The following is an 18962-nucleotide window of genomic DNA, read 5'->3' on the forward strand; positions in this document are numbered from 1 at the left end:
CAATTCTTCCTGTCTAGCAAACAACTGTTCATTCTTCCATGTCTGAGAATCTAGGAGAAACTGGGATCGCCGCTTCAGAGGATATAGAAGTGACAATGGCTCCACCAGCGATACTGCGAGCAACAACTCCAAACAGGGGTGCAATCCACTCTCCGGCACTGCAGGGATGGCGCAACCCATTCCCATCTGTAGAATTATCCACCACCCCAACCGAAGGCCCTTCTGTACCGCACAGCATCTCCAGGCCCAGGTCGAGTACCATCACCCACCGGGACATTTCGGATGCAATCAATGCGGTCGTCGTAGCAGAAAGGGACTACACCAGACACTTGATAGACCAAATGCAGAAGGAGATTGACAAGCTTCGGGACGGCTTGGTGAACACGAACGATGAGAACACAGACCTGAGGATCAGGGTGACATTTGCAGAGAACTCAATCACGGATTTGCAGAACTTATCTACAATGAAGATCCCAGGCTCTATATCTGGGACTTCAGGCTCTGATTTCAAAATGGTGAAACCAGTGGACTTCATGGGAGAAAAGAACTCCATTGATGTTGACACTTTCCTCACCCAACTCACAATATACTTCACGGGTTACCCTGGAGGAACAGAACAACAGAAGTGTACATGCCTCGTCTCTTTCTGTCAAGGACCTGCAGCAAAATGGGCAGAAAGTATTACACCAATGGCTCTCAGCGGCAAGGTCGGGTCCTATGATAGCATCAAAAATGACATGAAGGTCATGTGGAGCGTCGTCAATAAAGAGGAGAAGGCAGCAAGAGAGTTAGAAACTCTCTGGCAAAGGAACCCGCACCGTCACAGAATACATTTCCATCTTCTGGCAGAAACTTGCTTTCTGTCATTTCTCCGACTATGAGTTAATTGTCATATACCGGATCCGAGCACTTCCAATACCACTTGTGAACATCCCTACCACTAGTCTGACCCCCTGTTTCCCCGTCTGCTCCATCCCTCCTTCTCCGACAATGTACGAAGTGCATTTCAGCAGGACTAGCCCTGCTACCTCCGCCCGACTCTATTCCGCTCCTCCGACACTACCCCTATTTTCTCCGACACTATATCCCATACCTCTGGATCCGGAATTCCGGATTCTCCCCTACCAAAGTCCAGTTCTCTGTCCTGTTGTCCATCCGGTGCTCTGCCTTCATCTCCGCACTCACCCCTAACTCCTTTTAGAATAGCTATTGCTCTGGTTACCGGTTATGTCCTTTTCCGCTATGCTTACTGATCTGTCCATTCTTACTTCATTTCCAACTTCACTGCTTTGATCCGTGTACGCTTACTAATAGACTTTCCACATGCTTCGTACATAGCCCTTACTTTGCTGACTGATCTACCTACATGTTATCTACAGTATATAAGCTCCTGTAATACTCCGGAACTCCTCAGTTCGAATATCACCTTAGTTCCTGCTCATTCCTGTACCTCCGAACTTGAGCTTGTCTCTTGTCAATCTCCGGGTCTTAGGATTGATTCCTTTGACTATACCTCTGACTCTCCATCTTAGTTCTGCTCATTCCTGCATCTCTGGACTTGAGTCTCATCTCTTGTCTACCTCCGAGTCTTAGGGGTTAAACCTTAGGACTAATTCTCTGGCTCTACCTTAGGGTAGTCTAACCTCTGTTCTGTTTCTACTCCAGACTTGTCCATAGTAGCCTTACTCTGTTCTCTCATAGTGTTCTGGAGTTCCGCCGAACTCCACCGACATTTGTCCTCCAGAACTCCCTGGACTTCCGTTGGACTTCCCCTCTGCCCCTCGGAAATTAAGGGCATGTACTCGGGTAAGGGGCACAGCGCACGAGCTGAAGCCGAAGCCCTTTGAGTAACCTCCCCCTTGAGCATGACCTTAATATTAATGTGCAAACTCCGCTTTGGACTAGACCAATGGGTTAGGAACCAATTGGCCCATGTCCACCCTAATAGGAAAGACACTCTGGAGGGATTGATTAGGGAGTCGCTCATAGTCGGGCAGAACCTAGAGGTGCTGCAACATCTGCACCAGTAGCACCCAAGACCATGTTGCAAGGAGGAAATGCGATGGACGTTGATGCAACCAGGACAGGAGGTAGACCCTGACCTCAAGGACAACCGGGACGTGATTTCAAGTGCTACCGTTGTGGAGAAGATGGGCATATGGCTTGTAATTGCACAGGAAAACCCCTTGACAAGGGCAAAGGACCAGCTGTCAATGCCATCAAGGAAGGAGAAGTTCCAGTTGTGAAACCGCTCACACTGGAAGATATTAACTGCATCGTTAACGAGAGGATTTGCCTCTCCACCATGTATAACCCAGAGAAGAAGGGTTTTTAGATAGATTGAAGTTGACTGCGAACTTAGATCAGAAGAATTGTTTCTCCATTTTCAGTGACTTGGCAATTATGTTTACAGAAGTATCAGAAGTTTGTTCTGGGAATAAACGAGAGCATTTTTACTTGCCAGTTATGTTGGAAGGAAAACAAAGGAAAGCAGCCGTCAATGCTCTAGTAGACTGCAGAGCAACAAACCTCTTCATCAGTGAAAAGTTTGTAGAAAAGAACCAAGTCCAAACCAAGCAGTTGTTGCGAGCACTGCCTGGTCCGCAATATCGATGGAACTAAAAATTCCACCGGACCAATCAAAAGCTACGCCGATTTGAAGCTCACGATAGGGGATCACAAGGAAGAAGTAGCTTTTCTGATCACAGATCTAGGAACTGATGATGTCATCATTGGGATAGATTGGCTACAATACCACAATCCCAGTGTCAATTGGAATGCGGGAAAGGTGGCATTAGACCATTGTCCGGTTAAATGTCAAGAAGCCAAGGTCAAGGACAAAAAGACCAAGGCGAAGAAGCGAAGAGCCACGAACTCTTCAATCCCTTTGGTATTGCCTGACTTGATACCAGCAGAAGATGACGAAGATGAGGGTATTGAGGAAGCCTCTATCCATCATCAATTTCAGTCGACAAGCTTCAACTATTCGCCTTCGTCGCATGAATTGTGAGGACATGTTAGGCATGGAGCTACCAAGAATGTGCCTGAGATTCGAGGAGGTCGAAGATGAGGATTCACCACAGAATGTGTGGATTAGATACAAAAGCTCTGTAGTGTCAGAGTTAGCTCAACAGGAGGAAAAGAAGAAGGAAAAGAAGCCCATAGAAGAGATGGTGCCAGAGTGGCTCCATGACTACCTTAAGGTCTTCTCCGAAGAAGAATCTACTCGATTCCCTGAGTCTAAGAAGTGGGATCATAAAGTAGATCTCAAGGACCCTAATGATCTTCCTCCCAACGTGAAAGCATATCCTCTGTCACCCATCGAAAACAAAGCATGTGAGAAGTGGCTGAAACAAGAATACAATTTAGGACGACTGAGAGATTCCGAATCTCCAGTAGCAGCTCCTTTCTTCTTCATTGTCAAGAAAGATGGAAAGCTTAGACCCGTCATGGACTATCGAAGGTTGGATGAAAAAACCATCTGAAATGCATACCCTCTTCCTCATTCTCAGGATCTCATCAATTGTCTCTCCAGGTGCAAAACTCTTTTCAAAAATGGACGTTCGATGGGGTTACAATAATATCAGGATGAAAGAAGGAGACCAGTGGAAGGCCACCTTCAGAACTCCTTTTGGACATCATGAACCAGTTGTAATGTACTTTGGCATGACTAACTCCCCTGCTATGTTTCAAACTATGATGGACCAGATCTTCCAAGATCTCAAGGAAGGAAAGGTTGTTGTAGTCTACATTGATGACATCTTGGTCTTCACCAATGATGATGTAGAGAAACATCGGAAGGTGGTGCACGAGGTACTACAGAGACTTCAGGACAATGACCTCTATCTCAAACCAGAGAAATGTTCCTTTGAGAAGAAAGAAGTAGAGTTTCTCGGTTTGATCATCAAGGATGGACATGTTTCCATGGACTGTTAAGGTCATGCTCAAGGGGGAGGTTACTCAAAGGGCTTCGGCTTCAGCTCGTGCGCTGCGCCCCATACCCGAGTATGTGCCCTTAATTTCTGAGGGGCAGAGGGGAAGTCCAATGGAAGTCTGGGGAAGTCCGGAGGTCAGACATCAGGGGAGTTCGGCGGAACTCCGGAAGACTATGAGGGGATGAAGTAAGGCTACCATGGACAAGTCCGGAGTAGAAACAGAATAGAGTTTAGACTACCCTAAGGTAGAGCTGGAGATTCAGTCCTAAGGTTTTAACCTTAAGACTCGGAGGTAGACAAGAGATGAGACTCAAGTCTGGAGATGCAGGAATGAGCATAACTAAGATGATATTTGAACTGAGGAGTTCTGGAGTATTACAGGAGTTTATATACTGTAGGTATCATGTAAGTAAATCAGTCAGCAAAGGTAAGGGCTATGTATGAAGCATGTGGAAAGTCTATTAGTAAGTGTAACAGATCAAAGCAGTGAAGTCAGAAATGAAGTAAGAATGGACGGATCAGTAAGCATAGCGGAGAAGGACATAACCAGGTAACCACAGCAACAGCTATTCTAAAAGGAGTTAGGGGTGAGTGCAGAGATGAAGGCAGAGCGCCAGGCGGAATAGCAGGACGGAGAACCGGACTTTAATGGAGTAGATCCGGAATTCTGGATGCAGGAGGTATGGGATATGACATGGACCCAGTCAAGGTTAAAGGAGTCCAAGAATGGCCAACTCCTACCTGTGTCAAGGATATCCAAAGATTCATGGGATTTGCAAACTTTTACTGTTGATTCATTCTTGGTTTCTCGAACATTGCCAGACCCATGAATGAGCTCATCAGGAAGGATGTACCATGGGAATGGACAGACAAGCAAGAGAAGGCTTTTAGAACCCTTAAAGACAATTTCACCTCTGCACCAGTGCTAGTTATACCAGATGCAAAAAAGAAACAGAAGATAGAAAGCAATGCATCTGACTATGCTACTGGTGGCATACTTTCTCAGTTGGAAGAAGACGGACTATGGCACCCGGTGGCCTTTTTTAGTAAATCAATGCAGGATGCAGAGAGGAACTACGATATCCACGACAAAGAACTTTTAGCCATCATCCGTGCATTGGAGGAGTGGAGGCATTATGTGCAAGGTACACCTCACCTGGTAGAGATTTGGACAAATCACAAGAACCTCAAATACTTCATGACAAGTCAGAAGTTAACTTGCAGACAAGCGAGATGGTCCTTGTTCCTTGCAGAATACAACTTTACACTGCAACACAAACAGGGGAAGTTTAACGACACTGCCGACGCTCTGTCCAGGAGGCCAGACCACAGGGGGGGTAGAAAATGACAATTCCGATCATGTGCTTTTAAAACCCGAGTTTTTCCATATTAAAGCCACAAAAAGAGGTCAGATTCTGATAGAAGGAGAACAATCACTATTAAAGTGTATCAGAAACTATACTGATTTGGATCTGGAAGTCCGAAATGCTATCGAAACCCTGAAGAAGGCCCCTGTGCAGTTGAGAAGAGGACTAGAAGAGTGGAAGATGGAAGATGGACTCATTCTATTCAGAGGATTAGTTTATGTTCCCAATAATAAAGAAATACGTCACTCAGTGCTAGAGATCTTCCACAACTCGCCTGCAGCAGGACACATGGGAAGTGCCAAAACTCTTGAACTTGTCTCACAGAACTATTGGTGGCCTCAGATGCAGAAATGGGTCAATGACTACGTAGATGGATGTGATTGATGCAAGCAAACAAAGGTATTACCGTCAAAACCCCACAAACCTTTGAAACCAAACGAAATTCCAGAAGGACCATGGCAAACTATTAGCTGTGACCTTATCGTTGATCTACCCATCTCCCAAGGCAAAGACAGTATTCTAGTAGTTGTTGATCGCTTTACAAAGCAAACACATCTTGCTCTGACCACCAAGGATGTTAATTCCAAAGGAATTGCAGACTTATTTCTCAACCATGTATGGAAGTTGCACGGAACACCGAAGAAGGTAATTTCGGATAGGGGAACACAATTTGTGTCCAAGTTCATGAAGGAAGTCTCAAAAAGACTAGGAACCAAGTGGTCCATGTCGACAGCATATCACCCTCAGACCGACGGACAAACTGAACGAGTCAATGCAGAAGTAGAACAATATCTCCGACTCTTCACATCATATTGTCAAAATGACTGGGTATTGTGGCTCCCTAATGCAGAATTTACACATAACAATTCCATTACAACTACCAAACATTCTCCATTCAAAACCCTCTATGGTTATAACCCTGAATTCATCATTACTCCCAATTCCTCTAAAACCGTCCCTCAAGCTGATGAGAGAGTAGCCGAGATGAAAGAAGCACAGAAAGAAGCCAAAGCAACACTAGAAATAGCAAATGATCAGATGAAGTGTTTCTATGATCATGGAGTGAAAGACGCACCTATATTGGAAGTTGGACAGAAGGTTTGGCTAGATGCCAAAAATAGTGAAACAACAGCGCCCAAGTCAGAAGTTGTCAGATCACCGTCTTGGCCCCTTCAAAATACTCGAGCGAAATAGGCGAGTTAAACTACCAGATCAAATTACCGCAATCATATAAGATTCATCCGGTATTTTATGTGGGATTACTCACACCCCACAAAACTTCCACACTAACGCCTCAAATCACCCCCACACATCCACCCCAGATATAGTCCAATCCGAAGAAGAGTATCAAGTAGAACAAGTGATAAGCAGCAGAACATGGTGACAGAAACTAGAATACAAAGTAAAATGGAAGGGGTATCCATTGGAAGAAGTGACATGGGAAAAAGAGGAAAATCTGAAGAACTCCCCCAGATTAGTCAGTGAATTTTACACCACACACGCTGACACTCCAAAATCGCACCGAATCGCTAGCTCTGTCATTCCAATTCTGCAGACACTCGGTTTCCTCGAATGGAGACAAAAAAATATACAACCATCTTACATTCGCAAGGACACTCATCCTAGAAAGGGGGTAATGTCACGAATTCCAAATATGAATCATTTTTCGTTTCTCGGCTTTCCTTCAGCTACTTCTAGTTACCAAATTGGTCACATGACTTCACTTCCTGTCACATCTTCACCTCTTCACATATCACCTGTTGTTTCTCCGATTGGTTCCCCAACTTGATGGGCTAGAACAATCTTGCTTCCAAAAGAAGTACTGGTCGGATCTTGGGCTTCTATTTAGTTACCGTCTGACTCATTGCTTATATATCATGATGTCATGCTCAGTCATCCGCAGTATTGTATGACTCTTTTCTCATTGGCTGATTTCTTTCATACTCAGATATCTCCTATTCAATGTTATGTATATAAGTAGGTTAGTTAGCGTAAGTACTCCTTAGACTTAACCTCTTTGTTTCCACACTGGTGGTAGACCTAGATGTTCACGCTCAGATCTATCTTGTTCATTATCATCCCTCTTGACCGAGTCCTGGTGGTTGTGTGTTAGTCTTTACCAATCGGTGAACGCTAGTCATAACAATGTCTCATGCATAATCCTTGATGGGGTTGCTCATGCCTTGTGGTATGCTCACAATCACACACCACATATTGAGTATGAAGGCCTTGATGACATGGCAAGAACCTTCCCCACAGCTGAGAGGTGGCTGGGAGTCAATCTCGACTCTATCATTACTTACCTCTTTGTATGTCCGATGGAGAGGGTCCGCCTTGAGACTTGGTGCTACAACTCAGCTTACAATTGCCTGACTGTTCTCTACTCTAAGTGGCTCTACTTATGCTACTTCAAGCTCCGATCTGGCCAAATCCATGTGCTACTCAACTGGGAAATGCCCCTGTGACTCAGGCACCCTACTACAAATACCCCCCACAAAAATGCAACACCCCAGGGTCGCAGCATCAGAATGAAGATGTGGTCCGTGCTCACGAAGGTGTTTCTGCTTCCCTTCCCTCTGATGTCTTCTTCCCTTTCTACAACTTCATACAGCTTGTCACCCCTCCATTTCCTGTTCTTTCTTTCTTCATTCCTTCTCCATCTCCTCCAGCAATGTGCCCGTGCATGGTAGGAACAACCTTAACTGTCGGGCGTGATACCAGCCCACCATCGGGAATCCTTCTAGCATTTCCAGCGTGTATGAGTTTGTGCATTGTGACGTTACTTGTCTTGGCGCCGACCATTGAGGTATGATTTTTCTTGACAACTTGAAGTTTCCATCGACCTCGCTTGCGTAGACCTGTACTAGTTGGGCTGGGTTGAACACGATATGTCCTGTATGGGAGGATAAGACTTGTTTGTCAAATGCTGCCTTGCGCTTGAGGGAGTCTGCAACGCGATTGGCTAGAGCATCCAGCCATTGTTGAGCCATGTACGCAGAGTGAACATGTACGTCCAGTGGTGAGAGGTTGTTAGTGGTGATGGGTAGAGGCATTCGTGGGGTGTTGACGACAAGTCCGAGAAGGAGTTCCCTTGGGGAGAATTGGTATGCGGGGAGCACTCATCCATTGAGGTGCTCGATTGCCTTGTCGAGTGGTCAGACCATGTTCCAGGAATGGACTGCGGTTCCATGTTTACTGTAGTCATCCTCTCCCAGGTGCGGCATGCACATGTATTTCAGCCGCTGTAGGGAGTATCCCTACGCTAGGCTCATATCCACCACTTTTCCGATGCATCAGGCATCCATCCAACGTCCATCCAACACCTATCCATTCCATCCGATACACATCCGCTTTTCGGATGACATGCGGATACCTTCGGATCTCCTCCTATATCTCGCGCATCCGCCGCATCTGTCCTGTCCACGTCCATTCTACCTCATTGGTACATACTCACACACATTTTCTTGTTACTGACTGAACACAGACATATCCTCTCACACTCCAGTATTTTTCGGATAGCTTATGGCACGGTCTAGACTCGCTACCTATATATCTATGTTCCTTGAAAATACTGTACCCTATAAGCATGGAGGGTTTTGGAAAATACTGACTGGATGTAACTTCCTCCCACTTTTCCTACACCTTACCAGAAGGTCGCTTTGACTTATACCCACTTTTCCTACACCTTACCAGAAGGTCGCTTTGACTTATACCCACTATCCATCCAACCTTGAATGTACTTCCTTCAACTTTGATTTGCATCCTGTCTGATCCGCAAGTGCCATCCGCTCCATCCGATGAATCCGTACGTTTCGCATCCTATCCGTTTCATCCGCTTTTGCGGATCTTTCATCCTATAGGGTCGCTTTAGACAGAGACTAGTATTCCCCAGTAGCAATCCCCTTAAGGGTCGAACGCACTTGTTCCCAAGCGAGGCAGCAGGCAGCAAAGACCCAACTGTGTAGTAGATTGACTTCTCTCTGCTGCACTTGTTGTACCCACACCGCGTTAACAGGATTCGGTTGGTTCCTTCTACCAATCCGTTGATCCACGGCGCATATGCTGCTGTGACATGATGCTTGACGTCATTTGTTTCGCACCAGTTGCCCATGTCCGAGTTGTCGAAGTGTTTCACACCGTCCGTCATCAGTGTTTCTGGAGCTCAGAAGTTGTGTCAAATACTCTCAAGTCCCGCTAGTGTGGTCTTTGCTGTGCCATGTACTTTGAGCTTGAATCCCCAGATGTACTGTGAATAGGTGTTGATGATCAGAAGGATGTTGTGAAATCCTCCTTTTGCTTTGGGCATGGCAAGATAATCGGCGACAAGTAGTTCGAACAGATGTCGGCAGATAATGGGCTCGAGAAGTGAGTTGAGATGTGTAGCACCGAAGCTCTTGCACTGCCCACACTCTGTTATGGCATTGGTGATGGACCGGTCGAGATGCAGGACTGTATATTCGGTCAACCAGTTGAAGTTTGACCAAGTCCCTTCCCCAGTGCCCTTTCATTGAGTGCTCTTCCCTCAGTGAGCTCTATAGCCTCCTCTTGTGTGATGCACTCTAACTTCCCATGTACTTGCGTTGACGAGTCGTTTGGGACCCACCACAGTTTATCTTCTGCAATGAAGAAGTGTTGGGCCCGATGGTGAGCGCGCCGTTTCTCCCTGACTGACTTGTTCGAGTCTAGGTTGTGGATTGCATCAATAACTTCTAGAAACAATGGTTCATTAGCGAAGCGTTGGCATAAGGGTTCTGATACTGTGGACGATACTGACTGCATTGCAGTTTCGACTGCGAAGAGGTCTTGTATGATCCCTCATGACTCCTCCCAGTCTTCATTGACTGTCCAGTCACTGCCGTCACCTGTAGCATGTTTGTTAGGTACCGTGCCGACTCAGGAGGCAGAGGGGTCGGGGCTTGGCTTCAGCTCTTGCGCTGCGCCCTTAGCCGAGTACGTGCCCCGAATTTGGAGCGGGTCCGACATTGTCCAATGGTAGGACGAATGGTCCGCTTTGGTCCACTTTGAGGGTCGGGGAGTAAGAGCTACTAGCGGTGGGCCAACTAGGAGCGGAGCGGAGAAGGCGAGGAGTGATGCGGAGAGTGGATAGGAGCAGGGGAATGTTGGTAGGAGCAGGGAAGGCGGAGGATAATGTGGAGGGGCGAAGGAGGATATTTGATAGGGGCGGAGTAATAAGGGAAGGACTTAGAGCATGGCTCTAAGTCGGAGCGGAGGGTCGGAGGGTCGGAGGCGACAGCAAGTTGAGACTTGTGTCCAGAGGAGGCAAGGTCCTACTGAGAATTCTCACAAGTAGTAACTGCGAGAAGACAAGTAATATTAAGACTAAGGAAAATATCTAAGTACAGGATATGTTATATACTTCTATGTATGAGGCAGTGATCAGGATAACTATGTAGTAAAGCTATGTACCAAGGATATAGTTTGTAAGTATTTTACATAGGCGAAGACATAAGTCGGAGCGGATATCAATATATACGCATCGGATCAGCGATCGAGCAGTAATAGGAATTACCGGTCATCCAGAAGTAAGGGTCTATGTACCAAGGGGAAAGTATCTATCTAAAAGGGGAAAGAGATCCAGTTGAATGGAGAGGTTATGGAAGGGGACCGGTTGAGCGGTTGAGCGGAAGTGTAGGGGCGGAGTGGAGGATGGGTGGAGCGGAGGGGGTCGGAAAGTGGAGCGGATATCAATATCGGAGCTGTCGGATCAGGTATATGACAGTGTTCTCCTGTCATGAACCCACAACTTAGGCCATCCGCTGCCGTGTTTGAGATTCCGGGTTGATGTCTTACGTCCACTATGTGGTATGCAAGTATGCCATCCCTCCAGTGTGCGTGTGCCATACTCAACTTAGGGTTAAGGAGTGTGTCACATAGGGCTTGACAATCGGTTTTGATTTCTACTGGCACTCCCCATATTACATCTGAAAACTGATCTAAGGCGTATTTTAGCGCTGCGAACTCTAGGATGAATGGCTTGTACTTCTCTTCGGTAGGTGAGGTGCATTTTTATGCAAAGGCTATGGGGTGCACAGCGGTGATGACTTTGCCTGACGGTAGTGTGGACGTGTGTTTCTGGGCGAGCGCTCCAAACCCATCTTGGGAGCCATCTGTCATGATGATGAATGGTGACCTGTCGAATCTTGGTCCTTTGAGAACGGGTTCAGATACCAGAGCTTGCTTCAGGTCCATGAACGCTTCCGTGTGTTGCGGCCCCCAATGTGGTCGTAACTGCGCATGATGAAGGTGCTGTCTATACTTGTGCTTCCCAACATGTTGTCCTCCTGGGGGAGTACCCAACTTTCAGATTAGGTCCATCAAGGGTGCAGCTCTCCGTGCGTAGTCTTTCACCAATGATCTGAAATATCCTGTGAGTCCTAAGAACTGCATTAGATCATGAGCAGAATTGGGTACTGCCCAGTCAACAACTGCTGAAATCTTGGATAGATCCGGTTTGATGCCTTCACGTCCTACACGAGCTCCTGTGAATATGACTTCGGTCATGAACAATTGCATTTTTGAAGGCGATAGGGACAGGTGCATGTCTCATACTCGTTCGAAGAACGTGCGTAAGCGAGCTAGTTTTTCTTTGAATATATTACCTGCCATTCCTGTATCGTCAACATATAGTTCAAAGAGCAAACCAATTAAGTCTTTTAGGGCAATGGTGGCCATGTCTCCGAAGTTTGTTGGTGCACCTGTCAGGCTGAAGGGCATTTGACAATAGCAGTCATACCCTCGTCCTTCTGTGTAAAACACTAAGTAAGGTTGAGATTCTGGGTCTACTGGAATTGCATAGAAACCGGCTGCAAAATCAATGATACTTATCCACCTGTGGCCACTTAGATGCTGCTGCATAGTTCTGATGTCTCCTTGCAGTACTGGGGGGACTTGACTAGCGCGGTTGACTTCTGCAAAGTTTTGACATATGTGCCATTTCGGCATGGAGTTCTTCCGGTCTTTTTCGCTGTTGCTGTTTGGCAGACATGCTGGGAGGTCGTTTCTGGTAGGTAGCCCATGCTTGCTGCATTGGTCGTTGACGCGGTGCAGTAGTTCCTCTAATGGCAGTCCATCTGCCCGTGTGCCTTCTGTGCTAGTACTGTAGGGCTTGCAGCCTTGACTTCTTCTGGCTCAATTCGACAGATGATACCTGCCTTCTCGAGCTCATTGAGTCTTTCATAGAGGAATTCCCGCTGCGGTGGCGTCAACAGTCGTTGATTAACCTTTGTCCTGAACGTGGCTCCCTCAGGAAAGTGCAGCTTGAATGTCTTGAAGTCCACCGGGTATACTTCGCTGATGCTAAGGGCAAACATGTCAGCAAATTCTTTGCAGAGAGTACGCACCTGTGATCTTTGGTCATCTGAGAGATCCTCACTGATTTTTATCACTCTCATTATTTCTGCTACTCGCACTGGATTGAATGGGTTGGTATGTCGAGAATAAATGCTGGGCGTGATTGAGGCTGTCGGGAATTCGGGTACTTCACCCAATGTTTCATGCTTGAGTTGGTTCAAAACTGGCCATATGGGCGGATTAACATTTCCGACCTTGGTTTCGGTTGCTATGAAGGAGACAGGTGAGCATGGTGATAATGGTGCTTGTTCTGTTACCGGTGAAACTATTGGCCATTGGTCTGCCTGCACTACGTGTGCTCCTGCTCTTGCCAGGCCTTCTGTGTGCAGCTCCAGCTGGTCCTTTGTGACTCGCACGTTGACTTCGAACACGTAATGTTCAGTGTTTGGTATTGACCGTCCGTGTTTTTCCTGTGAACTGGAATCAGCAATTTCATCTGGGGGTATAGTAACAATTAGAAATATCGGTGCAAATGGAAGGTCATCTCCGCCGTTGTCATGTACAGCTGGTTCTGGTGGTGTTCAGGTTTTCGGTATTGGTGCTGCTGTCGTTCCGTGGATGTTGTACATTACAATAGGTGAGGGTTGGTACGGTATTATTATGGCATCTTGAGCGTAATCATGCATGGCTCCTAGTTGTTCCAGTAAGGGCTTGCCAATTAGCATTGACCATGCCCCTCCGCTGTCGAACACTTTGAAGGATGTGCGAATCTTGACCTTGTTCCATTGGAAGGTTCCCCGCCAGAGTCCGTGTGATGGTACTATCGATCTGTCCGCCATTCGGAGGCTTTGGTTCGATCATATGAGCCTCTTTAAGTTGCGCTCTGCCTTATGGAACACTTTCAGGTCAATAATGTTTACCATGGATCCATCATCCATGTTCGCTTGGAAACATGACATTTTTCCACCAGGCCCGTATAGGATAGCTTGCGTGGTGAATGGTACACTTTCTGTGACCTCTTCTAAGTCGTCAGAAATACTGTACATATCAACAATTTCTGGTTTGGTCACACCCGAATAACAGTCAGCAGTGTCTGTCATTTCTACTATGAATGTATCACTTAGCGAAAAGTCCATAATGAAATCTGAACTTGTGTTGGTATCTAAAGAATTGAGTATCGTGGTGGGAGGCACTGGTTTGTCAAGGTTCGATGCGGACTCCAGTTTGACAGCAGATGGTAACAAGGAAGCAGAGGAAGTAAAACAAGAAGCGGGAACAAATTCTAATGAGTCATGTACAGTGGGCAAGTTGGAACTAGAAACAATGGAAGTGGCCAGTGGCAAGACAATCTCAATTTCCAAGGTGGGGACAACAAACTCACTGTCCGACATCTGGTCCTCTGTGCTCAATTCTGTTGGCAGAGGCAGGGCTGGTGTGTTGACCAGGGATGATCCCAGGCTTGATAACCATGGAGACGTCGGTAGCGTTGGCGGCAGCCTGGGTGAATAACTAGACAGTTCGGGAGATGTAGAACCTTTGTGGGATGTTTGGGCTGTGCTGTGGCTAGCCGGGACTTCAATATCCGTCACTTGGATTTCCTGAATATGGGCTGCGGGAAGCTCCCCTACTGTTGCAGCCCATACACGTTTCCCAACGAGTCAAATTGGTTGTACTGCCATGGTTGGGGCACGAAGTACTGAGGGTAGTATTGCTGCATTGGCATTTGGCCCATCTGTGGTGTCGCAGGTGCTATGTACTGAATGTTTGATGGCATTGATGGCGTTTGGGGTGGTGCGAGCGATCATGTTATGAGTCGTGATACCATTTCCCTCCAGCGTGTTTCCTGCTGGGGAACTGGTGGGTTCTGACATTCGTGCGCCTGGTGGCTGGGTACTGTTGCCAGTCTGCAGTTAAAGCATTCCCGTGAGCCTAAGGGCACTGTTCCAGGTTTGAGCAGATAAGGTTTTGCAGTGTTTGGAGTGGCATCTGCTCCGTTTTGCGTGTTTCATCCTTGGATCTGCTGGGCATAGGCTTGTCTTCCTGCATCAGAGTCTGGGTGCTGTGTCAAGACCGCGTATTGTGCTGCTGCTCATGCATGATCTGCTCCTGAGGCCCCCCTTCCATGCGATGGTGTTTGCGGGTATCCTCCCCAAAAACCATAGAAAAGGTTTGTTCTGGGTACTGGCGCTGTCCCGCTAAACGGGTTCTGGGGGGTTTGGGGGGCTGGTGCTGCTGGTAGTAGTTGTGCATGCGTTGGGGCTGGTGGTATCATTTGGTATGAAGGTGCTGGCTGTGGTGGGATGGTTGGGTTAGGAATATAGCGAGGTCCATAGCGATAAGCAGCTGGGAGGGAGAAGGAAGGTTGCATAGCTTGGGATGATGACGGATCTGGTGCTTTGCGAGCACTCAATGTCTGGTTCTGTAGTTTGTCAACATCTTCTTGGAGTTTTTGATTGTTTGTGATGTGTTGCTTTGCCCTCACGAGCTGGGATGCAGAGGTTTTTGCCATGTCAGCCTCAAATTCCACCCATGTAGTATAGTGATCTGCAAGGAAGTCCCGCAAGACTTTGGGGGTGTTTTCCAGAACTACATCTAGGAAGTGGCAGTGTGCGTCACCGAACCCTTGTGCCATTTGCATGACCTACTTGGCCCACTTTACGTGGCCCCAGTCCCGCCCTCTGTCCTTCTCAATCATGACTCCAATGTCCTCCTCCTTCAGTATGACAGACTTGAGACGTTCCTTCTTCTGGGCGACCGTAAGTTTCACATGGACTGGTGGAGGCCATTGTATCTTGAATGCTGCTAAAAATGTTACCCAAGTTGCCTTGTCCGTTGCTTGTAAGCTCATGAACCATTCTTCTGCCGGGCTCACTGCTGTGCACTGCAGTTCAAACCAGGCGATCTTATCTGCATCTGAGTATGAAGGCGGCAACAATAGTTGATACTTTCTTATCCAATCGGTAGGTTCTTCCTCCTTTTCATAGTCACCATGAAAACTTGGTTGGGGGACTACTGCGGAAGCGCTGGTTGCCATGATGGGAGGTGCGGATGGAACCAGCGTAACCTGTTGCTGCTGCGTGTGATGCGGAAATGCCTTGGTTAAGGCAGCTCTGTGCTGTATGAACCATAGGTTGGCCTGCAATACTTGTGGTTTTGGTGTTTCGGGCGATGAGATGGCAATGTCACAGAAAAATCGTGGTACTAAGGGGGGTGGGGATAGCTTAGTGTCTGAGGCAACGCGCCTGAGCACTGGTGGACTTTCAACTTTCTGAATATTTTGCAGGCGACAGAGGTCATCAATGGTAATGGCCATGGTGAATGTCGCTCTAGTCACCATGTGGAGAGGGTCTGCCTTGAGACTTGGTGCTACAACTCGGCTTACAATTGCCTGACTGTTCTCTACTCTAAGCAGCTCTACTTATGCTACTTCAAGCTCCGATCTGGCCAAATCTGTGTGCTACTCAACTGGGAAATGCCCCTGTGACTCAGGCACCCTACTACACCAACATGCTGGCAGGTCCATGATCCACTCACGCTGTACAATAAAGATCTTTAGGAACAGTGCCATGACGAAGATTGTGAAGGTATACTCTACACGACAAAGCTTCTCGCTAGCGGGAAATTGAAATGCAAGCCAATGAAGGTTCTGCCATATGTGGCACCTTGTTGGGCAATACAGCATTGGCTCCTCCACCCAGGAAAATATCAAGAGTTACAGCAATGGAGACGAGATGGAGATGAACCACACCAAGTACCAGCTACACATGCAGGAGGTGACAATGCTTTTGCAGACTCTTCTAATCCAATGCATGATATGCATGATGCCTGGGGTTGGCATGCAATTCAAGCCAGTTTGCAACGTGTATATCATGACAATGGTCAACTTCATGTCTTGGATGATGATGTTCATAACCTCCAACAATGCTTTGTCTCACTGCCTTGTGGACTCATATGGAAAATCAATGTTGACTGGTACATAATCCACCCACTGCCAGACATCAAAGGCTCTCATAAGTATCTGTACATCAGGTTCCAGGCCATCAAACGAGGCAATCACTCCATGGGGGCACTCTACATGACTTGCTCCAATAATCCTCATGGTGTTTGCTACCTTACTGAAGAGACTTTTCTGATCATGGTCCTCCCTGGACCAAATGAACCGAACCTGGAGCAGCTCAATAAGATTGTGGCAAAGTTCATGTCCGATATGATTGAACTTTATGGTGGTGCGTATTCATATATCTTGATATAAATCTACTAACTACTGGGACAGGACAAGAGTTTCGAATATATGGACATAAGGATAAGCACCCCATTCACTCAGCTCTCAACAGCGAGGTCTCCAATCTTCCAGCAAGTTGTAAAATTGAAGGTCTTGCCTCATTTTCATCAAAGTTGTTTATGTGTCCACAATGCAAAACACCTTCGTATTATCTTGCAGACCCACGTGGTTTCAATCCAACAGGTAACTTACAATTAATGCCATGTCGAGCCTCGGTTAATTTGTCCACAGACTTCAGATTATGCGATGCTTGGCACTATGTCAAATATGCCTTTCATTCATGTTCTCTTGACGATGATGATCAAAAGGAGATCTTTGAGCATTGTGGAGTGCACTGGTCAGTGTTTAACCTCATCCCATGTTGGCTGACAGCTGTCAACTCAGTCGTGGAGTTCATGCACTGTGTATATCTCTGTGAGTAGTCTCTGCCATTGTATGAATCAGTATTGATGAACTATCACAGGTATGGTTAGGCATGTGACGAAGGTCATCATCCTTCAGTCTGGCATGCTCAATCCCATTCCTCGAGAAGACTGGTATCCTCTGGAATGACTCGATGAATTCTTCTCTCAGATCATGTAACCAGTATCAGTAGGTCTCTTACCCCCATCGGTATGTCTGCTATCACACCCATCAAAATTCATCTGATCAATACTTTACATTTACAGGTCACCTCTTCCTCATTGAAGGCAGACCAATGGTGATTTCATATTAGTGAGTTATTTGTTGGGCTTTTTGTTGCATGGGAAATTGATGGCATTATCCCCGATATCAACACACCAAAATCAAGGACCAATACCAAACATGCAGCTGCACATGCGAAGAACAAGAAGGTCATGCATCAGTGTCGTCTTGAAATACTGCTCTCCGAAACAGAAGCACACCCTACTGATAAGCAGCTTGATGAGAATGATGCCCTCACCATGGATCGTTTGATCAGACATCACTATGCAACCATTCTCGAGTTCTCGGCCACTATCCAGATCCTGTCATCACATTCAATCAGCCCAGATGAGGTTGAACGGGGTTGTATGGCGCTATCTAGAGCATGCCAGAATTGGGCGCATATGGGATGTCATCTGACACCTTATTTTCATTTCGCTCAACATCTTTGGTGTCAGTTTCTCCAGTTTGGGCCTTGCTATGCTATGTGGGTCTTTCCATATGAATGAAACAACAGTTTTCTCGGTAGGACAAACCATAATAATCACAAGGGTGGTGAACTCGAATGTACAATGATGCGCAAATGGTGGAAATGGGTTCTTGTCCATGATCTCATACATTCTCTTTTCTCTTTGTACTACAAGTCTGACTAATTCCTATTGTAGTTAAACACTTTTCGGAGACTTCCAGAGCCTGACGAAAATGACTGCGACTCAATTGAACTTCTTGAATCATGTTTGAAAGGTGGAACTTGCCCACGTTGTGGAACATTGCAAGAGTACTTAGCATCTTTTGGAGAGGGCAGGAATGCACATAAGTCATGTACATTTTTATACATCACATGTTGTACTGATGAAGGCAGGATGTGTAATATATCCCCATCATTCCAAGGATATCAGGCTTCAGACACTCGATCCTATGCTATATGGTCTTGTCCTGCAGTTCCTGCAGGATGAGTGGGGAGAGCTAGGGTTTGTAATCCACGCTGATGTTGTTCTGGCAGATCATGGTACCTGCTTCACGGGCTATGTTAAATCTTACTCACATGTGTTTGTTGAAGCCCTGCACTATGGAGCAGCAACACAACCCCGCAGAAAATCAGCTCGATATGCCTACTTCAACGGTTGAGTTGCTGTCGAAATTCAATGGATCTTCAAAATTGACATGGAGTACAAAGATCAGGGTGAAATTTCCAAGACAGTTGCTGTTGTTCATCCCTTTGTTACAGATGATAACATGCCAGCATTCACATGGGATTCACAGTCTGTCTCGTACCTCTCAACATCAATTTTGTGTCTTACTGCATGCTGCTAGGGCAATTGATCTTGGTGTGCGAGTCTGGTATGGAAATGCCCTGGGTGACATGGAGGTCGTTGAGATTGAACTTGTGTCAGGACAACTCAC

At 46.6% G+C, this 18962-nt stretch overlaps 4 protein-coding genes across 4 annotated transcripts; 2 read left to right on the forward strand and 2 right to left on the reverse strand.

The window, feature by feature from the left end:
- Positions 1-12378: 12378 nt before the first annotated feature.
- EDB91DRAFT_1252945 (uncharacterized protein) lies at positions 12379-15122 on the reverse strand (the record flags this gene model as incomplete). Its single annotated transcript, XM_041323582.1, has 2 exons — positions 12379-13184; positions 14771-15122. The coding sequence occupies 2 exons, from the start codon at positions 15120-15122 to the stop codon at positions 12379-12381; spliced, it is 1158 nt and encodes a 385-aa protein (XP_041172700.1).
- A 132-nt stretch (positions 15123-15254) lies between these two features.
- On the reverse strand, positions 15255-15926 carry EDB91DRAFT_1252946 (uncharacterized protein; the record flags this gene model as incomplete). Its single annotated transcript, XM_041323583.1, has 1 exon — positions 15255-15926. The coding sequence occupies one exon, from the start codon at positions 15924-15926 to the stop codon at positions 15255-15257; it is 672 nt and encodes a 223-aa protein (XP_041172701.1).
- Positions 15927-16266: 340 nt separating this feature from the next.
- On the forward strand, positions 16267-17447 carry EDB91DRAFT_1085663 (uncharacterized protein; the record flags this gene model as incomplete). Its single annotated transcript, XM_041315920.1, has 5 exons — positions 16267-16585; positions 16609-16839; positions 16887-17078; positions 17268-17309; positions 17359-17447. 5 exons carry the CDS (start codon positions 16267-16269, stop codon positions 17445-17447), a joined length of 873 nt encoding a protein of 290 aa, XP_041172702.1.
- Positions 17448-18133: 686 nt separating this feature from the next.
- EDB91DRAFT_1059904 (uncharacterized protein) lies at positions 18134-18686 on the forward strand (the record flags this gene model as incomplete). The annotated part of the gene is made up of 3 exons (XM_041314292.1): positions 18134-18192; positions 18241-18302; positions 18421-18686. The coding sequence occupies 3 exons, from the start codon at positions 18134-18136 to the stop codon at positions 18684-18686; spliced, it is 387 nt and encodes a 128-aa protein (XP_041172703.1).
- Positions 18687-18962: the final 276 nt, after the last annotated feature.

Source organism: Suillus paluster (genome assembly GCF_016628075.1).
Source record: "Suillus paluster strain FC165 chromosome Unknown EDB91scaffold_76, whole genome shotgun sequence".
In the NCBI taxonomy this organism is placed as follows: Eukaryota; Fungi; Basidiomycota; class Agaricomycetes; order Boletales; family Suillaceae; genus Suillus; species Suillus paluster.